The sequence below is a fragment of the Euleptes europaea genome, chromosome 14 (genome assembly GCF_029931775.1).
Source record: "Euleptes europaea isolate rEulEur1 chromosome 14, rEulEur1.hap1, whole genome shotgun sequence".
NCBI lineage: Eukaryota > Metazoa > Chordata > Lepidosauria > Squamata > Sphaerodactylidae > Euleptes > Euleptes europaea.
In genome coordinates, this window is record NC_079325.1 from 10,471,473 (window position 1) to 10,487,465 (window position 15,993).

The 15,993-nt window shown below is 45.1% G+C and overlaps 1 protein-coding gene across 3 annotated transcripts in view; it reads left to right on the forward strand.

Annotated features, from left to right (window-relative positions):
* The window catches only part of OPCML (opioid binding protein/cell adhesion molecule like), a 911,865-nt gene extending 900,264 nt beyond the window's left edge, over positions 1–11,601 (forward strand). For all 3 annotated transcript variants that reach the window (XM_056860420.1, XM_056860421.1, XM_056860419.1), the window contains one exon: positions 10,965–11,601. In XM_056860420.1, coding sequence (XP_056716398.1) covers positions 10,965–11,065 — 101 coding nt within the window. In that variant the 3' untranslated portion in view covers positions 11,066–11,601. The remainder of the gene's footprint in view (positions 1–10,964) is intronic.
* The last annotated feature ends 4,392 nt before the right edge of the window (positions 11,602–15,993 follow it).

Sequence of the window (15,993 nt, forward strand, 5' to 3'; positions counted from 1 at the left end):
GATGGGGGACCACCGAAGAATACCAGGTTTGCTGTGCAGAGGAAGGCACTGGCAAACCACCTCTGTTAGTCTCTTGCCATGAAAACCCCAAAAAGGGGTCGCCATAAGTTGGCTGCGACTTGACGGCACTTTACACACACACACATGTTAAATTATGTTACTATTTTTTTTTAACGGTATTGATTTTGTGTTGGCGGAATTTACACCCTGTTCTGTATTGTTGCTATGGCTTTTTCTTTTTCTTTTTGCTAATACAATAAGGACTTGATGATGATGATGAACATATTCACATACATACCTACTTACATACAATCTGGAGAACCGGGTTCGATTCCCCACTTCTCCACATGAAGCCTGCTGGGTGACCTTGGACCAGTCACAGATCTCTCCGAACTCTCTCAGCCCACACAGAGGCAGGCAATGGCCAACCACCTCTGAACCTCTCATGCTTTGAAAACCATATGGGGATGCTAAAAGACAGCTGTGAGTTGACGGCACTTTACACATTCCTGGATATTAGCTGGTAGTTAATATAGCTCTCTACCTTTTCACATATAAAAACACCAATGCCTAAAGAGATTAGGTGATTGACAGGAAGCCGGGCCCTTCTAGCTGCAGGCAGCTGTCCCGTGGAGCGAGCCCTCCAAAAGGCAAATTAGTTTCTTGAATAGAGTGCCTACATCACTGACATGTCAGCAACAGTCAAGGTCAGTTTCTACCCGAGAGCCTTGAGCTTGACGCGGCACCCAGTTATCAAGCTCACCCTGGGCGAGGGACTCTGTCAGATTTCACTCCAGCTGTCACAGGCTAATCAGATCCCCTAACAGGTTTGCCATGCAGGGGGAAAAAAGCTAGAGCACAGCCCCGCTTGCGAGCTATTTTCAGACTCCTCGACTAACTAAAAAAGTATATCGGACTGAAAAACCCCTCCGTCTTGCCCAGGCACAAATCAACCTCACAGATACAAACGTCAAAGTGTTGTTATTGCACGGCTGGGACCAAGAAGCTTCTTCTCCTTCTTCTTTTTTAAAATACTTTTTATTGCTTTTCCCATAAAAATAATACATTTCTTATTCGGTATTCCATATAGCTTTTCTTTCCATATATTTATGAATAATAATGCATAGCTTAATGCATACCTTCATAGTCAAATACATATAATAATTTGAACTCCCCCCCAACTTCCTCTAACCCATTCTTAATCAAGTCACTCCTTTATATTACTATTTGTCTATTCCTTCTAAACTAGTATATATTTATTTATAATTGTCTATTTCTTTCTAGTGTCCATATATACTCCATATCTTAGTAACCCAATCTCTAATATGTTCAATTAGCATTAAAGATATTTAAAGATACTATTAGGATACATAATTACTCCAAAAACAAGGATAGAACTATATATTCTTTACATTTTCAAGTAAGTTAAAAAACTCATTGTTATTTCCCTGCACCTCACCTTATTCCCAACATTTCAATACCCTCCAACCCTTTATCCCTTCTTTTTGAATGACTTTTTCTGTCGGGGGTTTCTATTGGTTTTTTTCTTGCTTTCTTAATGTAGTCTCTTGGAGTCCATGGTGACCAGTTACTGCATCTTGCCCAGTTGAGTTTTCATCCCGTCGTGTTTCTTCTTGGTCTCTTCCTTGGATAGGATCTGTCAGTTCTTTATTTCTTAATAAAAATCTTTCAGCCTCTACTAATGAGTTGACCGCGCATCTGATCTGTTTGTAGATGAAAGTAAGTCCTTGTGGTGTTAACCAAGCATATTTAATTCCATTTCCCCCTCAATATCATTGTGAAATCTTTATAGGTATTTCTCTTTGCGACCAAGTGGCTAGGTATATCTTTTAGCAGTATTAATTATAATCCATCTACCGAAAGAGGACTATCATATTGTATTTGCATGATTGTATTCTTCATTCTGAGATCATAAAAGGCAATCACAATCTCTCTAGGTGTTGATTTCTGCATTTTTGGTGACAAGGGAGCTCTGTATATTTTGTCTATTGCATAGTTTAATTTTTGTTCATTTAAATGGAAAATATCAGCAAGCGACTTTATCATAGTCTCTAGTATCCCCATATTTTTCCACGAGACTGCGTATTCGTAGATTGGATTCTCTTGATTTCATATTCAAAAGTGCAATCTGGTCCTTCAGAATCTCTCCTTGTGTTTGTAATCCTCCAGTTTGTTTCTCATTATCCTTAGTTTCCATGCGAATTTCCTTTTGTTCCTCCTCCACTTTTGTTATGGTAATTTCCATCTTTTTCATATCTGTTTTTAATACCTTCACTTGGTCTTTAATTGTCTTAATCTTGTTCAAAAGGTTGTCAAGTTTCTGGTCAATTAGTTGGGTCATTTGCTTTGTTTGTTGTTGAATTTGTTTATTGAGCGTTTCAGTGTGCTGCATCAACATTTCCTCTAGTCTTTTGTAATCCATGGTTTCCTGTGGAGCTGGTTGTATAGGCGGGCAGTATTTGTGTAACACAAACCATCAAGTTTCAGGAGTCCTCTAGTTAGGCCTTTAAAGACATCCGGTTCTTCCCACAAAGACTCCTCGTTCTCAGTAAGAAGTGGAAGGAAGACTAAAACGAAAGTGTTTCAGATCGGAAATAGAACTTCGTCCCTCCCCCTTCCAACTCGGAATCTTCAGTTGCTGCGTACAATGTCACTCAAATCGACTGTTGTTATGTCTACCCGCGAGAAAGATTTATAATTCCTCAGTCTGGTTGGTGTGTTTTCTTATTTTTATCAAATTATCTCATGGTCTTGGGTGGGGGGGGGTGCGGGTTTGTAGCTAGTTGAAAAAGCTCCTCAGTCTTTTTTGATTGAAAAGCAAGCAAAGGAGTTCTTAGCACTTACAGGTTTCAGATGTCGGGGTTTCTGTTGTTAAAATGGTTCATAGCTGGTGTTTGGTAGAGGAGATCTGATCCTGAATCCATTAGAGGCGCTCACGGCGATGGTTTCTTCCTCAGCCGGGCGGGACAAGCATCCAAACCCCCCGGGCTTCGTTCCCAGGGGAAGGTTTGGGAGTCAAAACCGCACTCTTCGGCAGCAGGAATTTCCTGCTCCATGTTCCACCTTTTAGGAACGTGGTCAAGACACTAAAAGTGTCTCGTTTTTGGAGCGTCTCAAGAGCTTTTGAGAGAAGTTGCGATCAGATCAGCCATCTTGCCGGAAGTTCGGACCAAGAAGCTTCTTGATTTGCCATCCCTCGCAATTCAGTCGAAGTCTCTACAGGACAATCCCCTCTCAAGTGGTCTGTTGTTCCCAATGCCCCCCCATGTGCCCCTCCTGCTTTTCTTCATGTATTTATTTTATTTTTTATATATTTTATTTTTCATTTCAATATATATGTAAACAGAAATTAAAAATAGAAAAATACAGAATAATTAAAAACACAGAAAGGAATCAGCTGTAACACAGCTGCCCAGGGTGATCAACGTTTATACTCATTTAGAGACATTATGAATTTCTGAGTTGTGTTTCTATTTTTTTTTTAAGACATATTCTCAAGACGGTCAATAAATACATAATCCTACCCAAACGATGAAGATTAAAAAAGACCTGCAAAGAGGCTCACCTCCACAGGTGCTGTGTGAGAAGTATGTTTTGCTCTGTACGCATACATCATCCCTGCCTGAGCCAGATACTGCTCACCACTCTTTTGGTTGCTGGCCAAGCCATAGGACTTGTCCCATCCCATCCAGGACACCCATCCTTAAGCAACAAGGCATATGGCATGAGGCCCTGTCTCTCTGGCTTCATATCGTGCATGTTTAGAACATACACAATGTGGATTTGGGTTGATGGAAACTCTGGAGTAAAAATGCTTTGCACAAACATCCAAGAATAAGAACAGATTCTGTTACCAAACGTTGCTAACACTGCTCTGCTTAGAAGCCTTACAGGTGCTCCACTTCAAGACATAAACCGTGACTCGAACCTGCCAGCAGGGGACTCAAGGGCCAAAGGATAATGCAGCCCACACAGGTAAGCAAAGGAAGGGGATCCCCTGTTTCAGATCCCCCCCCCCACACACAAAATGTCTACTGCCCTCGCCATACTCCAGTTTCTATCTAGACATTAGGAAGAACCTTCTAACAGAGCGGTTCCTCAGTGGAACAGGCTTCCTCGGGAGGTGGAAAGCTCTCCTTCCCTGGAAATTTTTAAGCAGAGGCTAGATGTCAGCAATGCTGATTCTATGACCTTGGGCAGTTCATGAGAGGGAGGGCATCTTGGCCATCTTCTGGGCATGGAGTAGGGGTCACTGGGTGTGTGTGGGGGGGAGGTAGTTGTAAATTTCCTGCATTGTGCAGAGAGTTGGACTAGATGACCCCAGTGGTCCCAACTTTATTATTCTATGACCCCTCTTCTTCCCCCAACTGTTTCTAGCAGCGTTTCCCACACACAGGGCACAGGACAAGTATGTACTGGGAGAAAATGAGAGCCCCCCCCCACAGCCTTTTCTCGTATTACATCCTGTGATATTGTTACAGTATAACCCCATTTGCAAGTGGCAGGAACAGGGAACACAACTACATTTCTGGTGAATACCAGCCTTTAGTATTCTGGGCCAAACATTCATGACACAGTGTGGTGTAGTAGTTAAGAGTGGTGGACTCTAATCTGGAGGACTAGGTTTGATTCCCCGCTCCTATACATGAAGCCTGCTGGGTGACCTTGGGCCAGTCACAGTTCTCAGAACTCTCTCAGCCCCACCTATCTCACGATGTGCCTGTTTGGGGGGGAGGCGATTGTAAGCCACTTTGAGACACCTTTTGGTAGAGAAAAGCGGGGTATATAATCCAACTCCTCCTCTTCTTTTGGATCTTTTCAGGGAGCCATGGAGGACAGACACCATTGACAGTGCAGCGCCAACCACCAGCTGAGCCTAAAACATGAGCAAACCGCTGCAGTGACCTGTGTGCATCCAGCTGCCTCGCTGCATGTTCGCCAGTTCTCTTGATCTAGCCTGGCGCCTGCCCGTTGGCATCCTGCTTCACAGACAATCGTTCGACCAGCCCCGCTGTACCGTACATCTAACGGGCATATGGCAACAAGGATGACTGCACCCGAGATTGTGCAGTTTGTCGATGCAGCTTTCAAATGCACAGGGAATTTACCACACCGATCCATTTCATCTGAAGCGCCTTCAGACTTCTGTTCCTAGTGTGGTTCAATAAACATTTGTATTGTTTCGCAGCTCTCTCTCTCTGTGTTATTAATGGGGTTTGATATACCAACAAGAGCCATGTGGCACAGAGTGGTAAGAGCTGCAGTACTGCAGTCAAAAGCTCTGCTCATGACCTGAGTTCGATCCCGATGGAAGTCGGTTTCAGGTAGCCGGCTCAAGGTCGACTCAGCCTTCCATCCTTCTGAGGTCGGTAAAATGAGTACCCAGCTTGCTGGGGGTAAAGCGTAGATGACTGGGGAAGGCAATGGCAAACCACCCCATAAACATAGTCTGCCTAGTAAACCTCAGGATGTGACATCACCCCATGGGTCAGGAATGACCTGGTGCTTGTACAGTGGACTACCTTTACCTGATATACCAATACACTGTTTGTTAGGCACCACAGCTGTCTTCAGCATAGGACTTGCACCGAAACGGGGATGAGAGAACCTTCCACTGTACATACAGTTGGGTTCTCTAACAAGGGCAGGCTCATCTATGTTCACACTTCCCTTAATCGCTGCTGGGGCGTGATAAACCACACCGGCTGCATGGCAGAGAAGAAACATGAGAAGGAAGCATTGCTAGGATAAACAGCAACAGGGGGCAGCAGTCATCTCATGGAAGCGCTGGAGGGATGGTTACTTGGAAGGCGCTAAGCCAAATGATTGGCATCTGGACAGCCATTCAGCATAAGCAGCCATGCTTGCCCGTGGATTGAGGGCGGGATACAAATCTAAATAAATACATTAATGACTGGTTCCCACAAGGGGAAAAGATCTCAGCTGTACCTGAGCTTCCTTCCAGCGTTGTCTTGAAACTAGCCCCGTGTGGGGCTTGAACCGGGGATGGCATGTATGGTACCCCTGTTCTGCTCCACAGCGCCACGCTTCTCTCTGCAGTATTTCCTGCCTTGGAACGTATGGCTTGTTGCAAGACCAGGGCCAATGAAGGATGCCAGTTGCCCATGATGTGTCTTCTGCTTGTGTATCCAGTTTGGTTTGTGGTTAGAGTAGTGCCTTGCGGTGACTTGAGATCTGGGTTCTACTTCTGACCCCTCCTATTTTGCTGCTGTTTGGATTGTTGCTGGTCATAAGGCAAGGTTTGCCTTATTCCTACCTTCCACCTTGGGGGGGATTGAAATCTTTCCCCCCAGTTCTCACAGGAGGCCTTGTCCTCAGTGACCTATCGTGGGGAATGTCAGGAACACTTTATGTGAGGCTATGTGCTCCAGGGCTGCTGTCCTGCTGTCTCTGCAATCCTTGTCTTGAAAAAGCAGCTCTTTGGGGCATTCTTCCCCTTGCTGGGACTGGCTCCTTGACTGGGAAAGTTCACGGGTGAGAGATTCAAAACTGATAAAAGGAAATATTTATTCACACAACACATAGTTAAATTGTGGAACTCCCTGCCCCAGGATGTGGTGATGGCTGCCAACTTGTAAGGCTTTAAGAGGGGAGTGGACATGTTCATGGAGGAGAGGGCTATCCACGGCTACTAGTATAAATGGCTATTAGTCATGATGCATACCTATTGTCTCCAGTCTCAGAGGAGTGTGCCTATTATATTAGGTGCTGTGGAACACAGGTAGGATGCTGCTGCAGTCGTCTTGTTTGTAGGCTTCCTAGAGGCACCTGGTTGGCCACTGTGTGATCAGACTGCTGGACTTGATGGGCCTTGGTCTGATCCAGCCAAGCTTTTCTTATGAAGGAGAGGGCTATCCATGGCTACTAGTCAAAATGGATACTAGTCATGATGCATACCTGTTCTCTCCAGTCTCAGAGGAGCATGCCTATTATATTAGGTGCTGTGGAACACAGGCAGGATGGTGCTGCTGCAGTTGTCTTGTCTGTGAGCTTCCTGGAGGCACCTGGTTGGCCACTGTGTGAACAGACTGCTGGACTTGATGGGCCTTGGTCTGATCCAACATGGCTTTTCCTATGTTCCTTCCTTATGTTCTTATGGGCTGTCTGTGATGTGATTACGGTCACTGTACGTCCTTCCCTGTGTGCTAGCCTGTCAAGAGGGGATTCGAACCCCCCCACACACACTAGGCACCCAGCAGTGTGATAGCTAGAGAGCTCTGCTTTCCGCTTCATGATCCTGTAGATGCGCTGTGTTGTAATTGCTCCTTTCCTTATTGTGTTTTTTGTGTGGGTGGAGGCCTGGTGATACCAGGGAGGTGTGGCAGTATTGCTGTGTGGCGGCTGGCTGCTTCCATATCTAGCTGACATCATGCTGCTCCATGAATGTTGGTACTGTTGGTGTGGCCTTCAATGAAGTTGCTATTCATTCATTTCCTTGCAGTTGAACTTTTTTCCCCTTTTCTTTTTCTGCACTAAGAGAGAAATAGACTAGGATACTGCCTACCTATGCAGCACTATTATGGCAGCATCTTGGGTTTAGGATTGAGACGTACATCTTCCCTTTCTCCTCTTCTCCTAGTGAGCAGGCCCAGGTTAGGAAGACATTGACAGTTGAGGTTAGGAAGACATTGACAGTTGAGGTTAGGAAGACACTGACGGTTGAGGTTAGGAAGATGTTGATAGTTCACATTGATAAAACGTTGACAGTTCAGGGGACTTAGGAAGCAATTAAGACTGTGAAGAACTAGCTCATCCAGAGTGATCGCTGTGTAGACCAGCAACCTCTGGGTCATATGGGGCATCCTATGTCCACGTGAGTCTTGCTATGCAACAGTTGCAAAAAATCTGAATGCATGGGGGAGGGTGGTACCTCTAAATGCAGATATTCTCACTCTCTTTCCTTGGACAACCTGAGCTCAATCACTCCAGTTTTCTTCACGTCATTACTTGTTCCTGCTCACAAACGTTACTAAAGTTGTAGAAGGAAGACCTTGAATTTATTTATTTTCATTTAAGAACTTAACATGCATTCTCAGTGTAGACAGTTATGGGTGAGATGTGCCGTCTCAGATATCTCGCTTGCCACTTGCATGATGTGTGGGGATTTTGAAACACATGAAGGTGCCTTTGTAGGTTCTGAGATCTAAATTCCTGCCCTCACCACCACCCCCAGTTGAAGAAAGTAAGATCAGCTTATTCATAATTTGCATGTTAGAAATACAGCTTCTCTTAGCTTTTAGAAGGCTATCAATCTGTCTGTTTGTCTGACCGTCCATCCATCTATCTATCTATCTATCTATCTATCTATCTATCTATCTATCTATCTATCTATCTATCTAATGACCATAGTACACAAGTGCACTGGAAAGAGACAAATAGGGCGTGTAGACTCTGATAATTGTGCCATCAGTTCTTTTCAGTACCGGGCGATGCTTTCAGAAATGATACTGTGGGTTTTTGTGTGAGTGTGTGTATGTATAGATAGATAGATACTTTCAGAAATGATATACTGGTTTTTATACACATACCCACACATACACCCAGTGTATCATTTCTGAAAGTATCCCCCGGTACTGAAAAGAACCGACGGCACAATTATCAGAGTCTGCACACCCTATTTGTCTCTTTGCCGTGTGCTTGTGTGCTGTGGTCATTATCAATTTTTAATTAGACGGATGCCATTCAGCTAGTTAAATAACAACCGAAAGCAGTCTTTGCATGAACCGAGCTGGGAGGGAGGGACAGAAGAAGAAGAAAAAAAACCTCCCCTCGTCTGAGAACAAAACGACAAGAATGTAAAACATTTAAGAGCAGTTACTGCATAAAGAGTTCCAGATGGGAGGAGCTGGGCACAGATGTGTTCTATTCCAAGACTCCAGTCGATCAGAGTTGCTATAAAATCACAGATTAATGAATCAAATGGCACACGAGGGCTGCCAGCCTCTTTGGTTTCTAACAGTTGCGGTGGGGATTGGGGAAGAAGGGGGAGAATAGCTTGGGGGCTGCACAGCTTATTTAGGCTAAGAGTCTATTCTGGGCTTTGAAAATCTCTGCTGCAAGAAAATTAAATTTGGAGACTACAAGGAGTTTCATCATATGTGTCATTTACCAAGCGAGAGAGATGGAGCGGCAGTCAGAATTGCAAACTTCAGAAGCTACATTACACACAGGCGGACTATGGAGCTGCCACTGAATTGCACCAACGGTTAAATTAGAAAGGGGTTCCATAGGTTCCTATCAAGGCAATACAGCGATGACATTTAATTGAAATTAGCCGAATTTCTCAGCAGGAACTGCAGCTTCTGTTGGTGCCCAAATCTTGCAGAAGTGAAATTTGAGGCGAATGGGAGGTTCTTACATGGGCAAGACATCAACAGTGAAAAAGCCTAGTACTCCTGTTACCCCAAACCCAGGTTCTCCAGCACCAGTGCTTATGGCTGCAGAGATTCTGGTCTGTCTAGATTTGAGTCCAGTAGCATCTTAGAGACCTGCAAGATTTTCAGGGAGAGTCAAAGCTCCCTTTGTCAGATACCAGTTGATCTGGTGTAGTAGGCAGCTCAGGACCTTTCCTTGTATGGTGGTGGAAAGTGCTGTCAAATCACAGCCAACTGACGGTGACCCCATAGGGTTTTCAAGGCAAGAGAGGTTCAGAGGTGGTTTGCCATTGCCTGCCTCCACATGGGCTGAGAGAGTTCCGAGAGAACTGTGACTGGCCCAAGGTCACCCAGCAGTCTTCCTGTGGAGGAGGGGAATGGAACCCGGCTCTCCGGATTAGTGTCCGCCACTCTTAACCACTGCACCAAACTGGCTCTGTTCCTTGTATAGGGAACTCCAAGTATACCATAGCTGTTTTACTTACAGGCAGCTACTGGCTTTAATTAAATCTACAGCCCATTGCCCAAAGGATTTGAAGATGCAACGGTTGTGTGTTGTTGTTTTTTAACTCACTCCAGTAAATTGTGATGTTCACATGCGGGTGCCATAATAAACCATGGTTACTTGCTTTCCCAGTGACTGAGATTCTGAGTAACACAACTGAATCCTAAACTCAGCCATCTGCAGTTATCTCCCTTTGGATATCACATTTTGTTGGAGTTAGCTGAATTCATCTGCAAACCTTATAAAGAGAGGCAGGAAGGAGGGAATGCAGGAGCCCAGCAGTTAAGCAGGATTATGCCCAGACTGACAAAGTTGCGTTTGCGACATGTGAACTAACAAAACATCCAAATTACAAGATATCATGGTCCCGCTGTACAACACATTGGTCAGGCTGTGCCTGGAGTACTGTGTGCATTTCTGGAGGCCTCACTTCAAAAAGGATGTGGACAGAATGGAATGGGTGCAGAGGAGAGGGACGAGGATTATCAGGGGCCTGGAGACCAAGCCCTAGGAGGAGAGGCTGAGGGAGTTGGGAAAGTTTAGTCTGGAAAATAGGAGGCTGAGGGGGGAACATGATTGCTCTCATTAAGTATTTGAAGGGCTGTCACTTAGAGGAGGGTAGGGAACTGTTCCTGTTGGCAGAAATAATGGGTATAAGTTATGGGCAGAAAGGTACCCATTGGACATTAGGACTTTTTTTTTTTTTACAGTAAGGATAGTTCACCAGTGGAATTGGCTGCCTAGGGAGGTGGTGAGCTCCCCCTCTCTGTCAGTCTTCAAGCAGCAGCTGGATGAACACTTGTCAGGGATGCTTTAGGCTGATCCTACATTGAGCAGGGGTTGGACTAGATGGCCTGTATGGCCCCTTCCAACTCTAGGATTCTAACTGAGCCTAACTCAGCCCAAGCAAAAAGGTCTTATACCACTTTCAAAGGACACTTGGGGGCTGGAATGTTTCTGCTTGGTGTTAGTGAAAGACGCTGGATTTTCCTCTCTTACCCTGACAATAATCTGTGTTCCTTTTCTTCTCTTTTCACCTCCAGGCCCTGGAGCAGTACATGACGGGAACAACTCCGCGTCCAGGGGGATGGCTTGCCTTTGGCTATCAGGCACCCTGTTGGCTCATTTCCTCCTTAAGTTTTGATAAGAAAAGTGAGGGTCCTTGCATTCGATGCCTGGCTTCTCCCGCACCACAGACTTTTAACCATCCACACTGCTGGGGGAGGGAGGGGGTCAAAACAAAAAAAGGTAAAGGAAAAACCCCACACAGTCTACAGCTTGAATATACTGCCGGGAGGGGCACGGGGAGGGGGAGGGCAATTGGGTTCCAAGTCAACCGCCCATTAAGGATTGGTCGATTACGGGCATTTCACAAAGCAGAGTTGTTTTCATTTCCTTCCCCGGCCCCACCCTTCAAACCCTATTTATGAGTAACCAGCCTCTCATTCTACAGTCAAGCGCTTCTCGGCTGAGCCTGTGAAATGCCCCAGGAGATGCGCCTTGGTCTGAGAGACGATGCACAGTGGAAAGTTAAAACGAGTAAACGAAACAAAAAGAAAAGTGTCCTATTATTATCTCTGTGTCTCTTGAGCAAAAGGATTGTTCTTTCTACTTGTTACACTGTACATACCTGTTCATGTTTCTAACTGTCCGATTACACTCTGGTTTCATTTCGCTTCAGTCTGGGTGGATGTTTCAATGGGTTTGCATCCCATCAGTCAACGCTTTCCCCCTGCCCCATGGGTTATATTGGAAGCGTGAGGGCTTGAGCTGATGCTGCTGGACCAATCATGTTCTTAGGCATAAACAATGAGTTAGCCAACTGGTTCGAGGGAAGACGGGGGAGCCCCGCCCTGTTCCATACAAACCTAAAGCTAGGGTGACTTGTTGGTGTAGACGAATTGACAGAATTGTGAGTCATGCGCCTCCCATTCATCAGAATGATCATGCTGCCATTCTGCCCATTCACCCATCCATCTAATTATCCACCCCTCTGCCTTTCCAGTCATCTGTTTGCCATATTTATCAATCAATCAATGTAATTATCTATGCTGTTGTTGTTTTTTAAATCCAAATCTTTCACACTCAGTTCTCCATCTGTTCTTCCAACCATCCATCAGTATAATCACCTTTTATTGAGTCCTGCCTCTATCTGGACCACTTTTTAAATTCCTCATTATTCAAATCATCATCATCATCATCATCATCATCATCCTTATTTAAAATTCTGTTGCAGACTCTTCATCTCCTTTGCTGCAGAGTGAGGACATGTATGTAGGCAGCTCACCGCAGGAATGGTGGTGGTGGGGGGGTGTCCAGAAGCTAATGGCACAGATAAGCAACAAGATTCATCTAAAATCTAGAAAGGAACCCGGACAAAAGGCACAAAATTCAATAGCACTCCGACGAGGACACATTTCTTAAAGTCCGTGGTTTCAGGCCTCTCGATTTCTTTCCCTGAAATGAAGCAAGCTCCTCGCCAGCTCAAGTTATCCATTTCTAAGCATTGCCTTAAAAAAAGTAATCCACTTAAAATGCTGTTTATATACAGAGAACTATTCCGCCATCTACTCCACTGTCCCCAGTTTACTGTTGCATACGGATGTTCCAAAAACAGACAAAAGAATCACCCTTTTTTCCCATTCTGGGTCAGCAAAGTTCTCAATCCTCTCCCCAGTCTCAATCTCTCATCTCGTTAAAAAACTCTCTCTTTATTCCTTTGGAAATCCATCCATTCAGAAGCCGACGGAGGCCAATTACTTTGCTAGCATGTTGACATTAGTCTTTGCGTTTGTTTGGGAACCTCTTCTGAGCAGAGGGCACTTGACGATAACTTTAATTTCTGAGCGTTTGATTAACATTGGGAGGGGGAGGGAAAAAATGATGGGAAAGAGGAAGGGAAAAGCAAAACATATTCATGTGGCTTCCTGTGGTTCCGCGGCTCCCATTGAGTCCCAGAGAATGCTTCGCCAAGGGAGCTTTTCAGTCACTGTATTCTAAAGGAGAGCCATGGCACCCGGTTGCCAGCGCCTCGTTTCAGAACTTGGGTCTTGAAGTCAAGAAGCCCCACTCGGCCCCACTCCTTGCCTGAAAGACACAGGAGAGAAGCCACTCCTGCAAAGATTTCATGAAAAAGCAAGGCTGTTGCAGGAGGAAGAGAAGTTCCGGTGCTTACAAGGAACACAGAGCTGTTTTCTCTCTTATTTTAGGAATCCGTTTGGTGGACTGAAAGAGAAAGGTCTCACGTGCTGGACTGTAAACTGGAGAAGAGTAGAAAATGCTCTGGCACTACTAAACCAAGCAGTACTCTGCAAAATTGCAAACGGCCTATTGCAAAATAGGATGAAAGGGGGGGTGAATGCAAAACCAAGGATCATAGTACTATATATATATTGTTTTTCCTCTTTGGAAACTTTCTCCATAGGAAGATGGTCCTGAGACTGTCACACATCTGCCAAGACTGGGGTTGACCCTTCAGCAGCCCGGAGAGCAGTAAGGAAGTATAATGCCTGCATTACTGAGCTGCTAACAGCCGCGTCTTGGGAACACTAAAATGACCTTGTGGATGGCAAGTGACTGGTGCCGGTTCCCGACGGGTCTGTGCGGATGATCAAAAAACGTGCCATTCAGATTATCGATACATGTAGTACACGAATGATTTTGGAAAGAAAAAAAAGAGTCTGATATTTACTTATACGAGACTAAACATTTGGGTGGTATATTCATAACAAGAAGTCAAAACAGCGAGGGCTTTGCTTTCCGATGAACAATGGAAGTAAATGGAGCAGATCCTCAGCTGCACCACTACAGAATGTACTGACTTGCTTCCCATAACGTATTGTGTTTTGTTGTATCCAAAAATTGCCTGCTTTCCTCCAGATCTAAAGAAGAAGAGGGGAAAACAGGTCTAAACCTTTCTGGGGAGGAGGGGAAGGATAGGAAACAGGGCACAAAGTTTCTCCAAAAAGTATTTCACTTCTTTATCAGTTATTCTTAGAAGACACTTTCCTTCCGGTGCTTTCTGCTAGAAGGCTAAGCGACGTTGAAAGGAGAAGGGGAAAGTAGCCATAAACACACCATTAACAGGAAGCTATTCACAATCATGCTGCCACAAAGAGATCCAACATCGTGAAGCTGTTCGGATGCTAATTTAATCTCTGTAAGGAACCTCTGTAAGGCCGAGGTTCAGCTCAAAAGGAGTTTGGTGCTCCAGTAGGAGTCCCTTACCAGGCCGGGCCAAACCCTCATTTTAAGCCCAGTATTTTGTACACATCAGAAATATGTCCCAGGGAACTCCTGAGTCGGGCATGAAGGTGCTAAAGAAAACGGAAACGCTGCATTTGGTTTGCCTGAACTTCACAGCAAGAAGCAGATTCTATTGGCTTGTTTAGGAATTGATTAAGTGAAGATACACCATTCTTCAACCACACTGGCCTAACCCAATCAACAGCAAGCTTGATCCACCATAAACTGCTGAGATTGAACTGGAAGTCACTGGATAAATTTCAAGGCTTTGTTGTTCCTAGGGTTGCCAACCTCCAGGTAGCAGCTGTAGATCTCCTGGGATTACAACTGAACTCCAGGTGACAGAGATCAGTTCCCCTGGAGAAAATGGCCAATTTGGAAGATGGACTCTATAGCATTAGACCCCACTAAACTCTCTCCTCTCCCCCTGCCCTGCCCTCCCCAGACTCCCGCTGCCAAATCTCCAGGAATTTCTCAACCCGGAGCTGGCAACCCTAGTTGTTCTGAGGATCGTCTCCCCATTTTCAGGAATTCAGGTAAACATTTGCCCCAAAGGCTTAGGGAATGTAAATGGTAGTTAAACTCTCAGAAGCAGATGAGAAAACAAAGATTTTAAGATGATTAAAATCATGCTATGAACCTTTATAGAAGTTTTAAAAAAATACTGAACTCCAGGTGATGATAATGTTTCATTAAGCAGTCACCTCTAGAATGTGACCCCATCCCACCAAGCGTGACATGCTTAACTTTGGAACCATGACTTAGAACAGTGGTTACCAAACTTTTCGGGCCACTGCCCCCTTGGTTCTGCAAACTCAACCCCAGAGCCTCCTACCCTATCCAACAACACAATTGAAGGGGCCCACCTCTAGCACCCCCCCTTGCCTCTTAGTGCCCCCCTAGGTAATCCCACCACCTCCCAGGGGGAGGTAGTGGGCCACTTTGGGAACCACTGACTTAGAAGATCAAGAAGGCCCCGTTCAGAAGGGCCATACCCAGTGAAAGGAGCAAACATTTTTTTCCCAGCATTATTATTTTTATATTTTTAATGAGTAAGTCCTGATGGAAATTTTCTGTGAACAAAGGGAAAAATCCCTCCAGAATTGTGTGCACTGAAGTGCTGGTGATAAACCAAGCACTGTGTTTGCTTGAAGTGCCTGATGTGTGGTCATTTGTTAGAATTCCCCAAATGCGTTTGGGAGGATACATTGGGATTTATGAGAAACATTGTGCATTGTGTGGGTGGGAAAGCGCCCTAACCTGCCCCTATGGCACAAAGCTTTGCCATCTTTAGGAGTGACACAGCAAACATGTCCCGCTGGTGATTTCAAAGAGAGCTTGCATGGCATTCCCACGCAAGTTCCGTTGAAATGAATGGAGGGTTGTGTGATGATGCTGTTTGGTACATTGCACCATTGGATTGGAACTGGGCAGTTATGTGTGCTAAAGCCAATTCACTTCTTTGAGGCTATGTACAAATAACTGCACACAACATTTCAGCCATCAATCCCAATCCGGGGGGAAGGAGTAATTCTTAAAACCCTTGGAAATCAATGGCACATATCTAGTCTTAGGCAACTATCATCTCAGTAATTTCGTTTTTCTGGATCAAGGTCTTTAGGTCACATGAACGCACAAAGCTGCCTTATACTGAATCAGACCAGTGGTCCTTTAAGGTCGGTATTGTCTGCTCAGACTGGCAGCAGCTCTCCAGGGCCTTAGGCTGAGGTCTTTCCCATCACCATTCCCTGACTTAATCCTCTTAGACTGGAGATTGAATCTGGGGCCTTCCACATGCCAAGCAGATGCTCTACCACGGAGCCACAG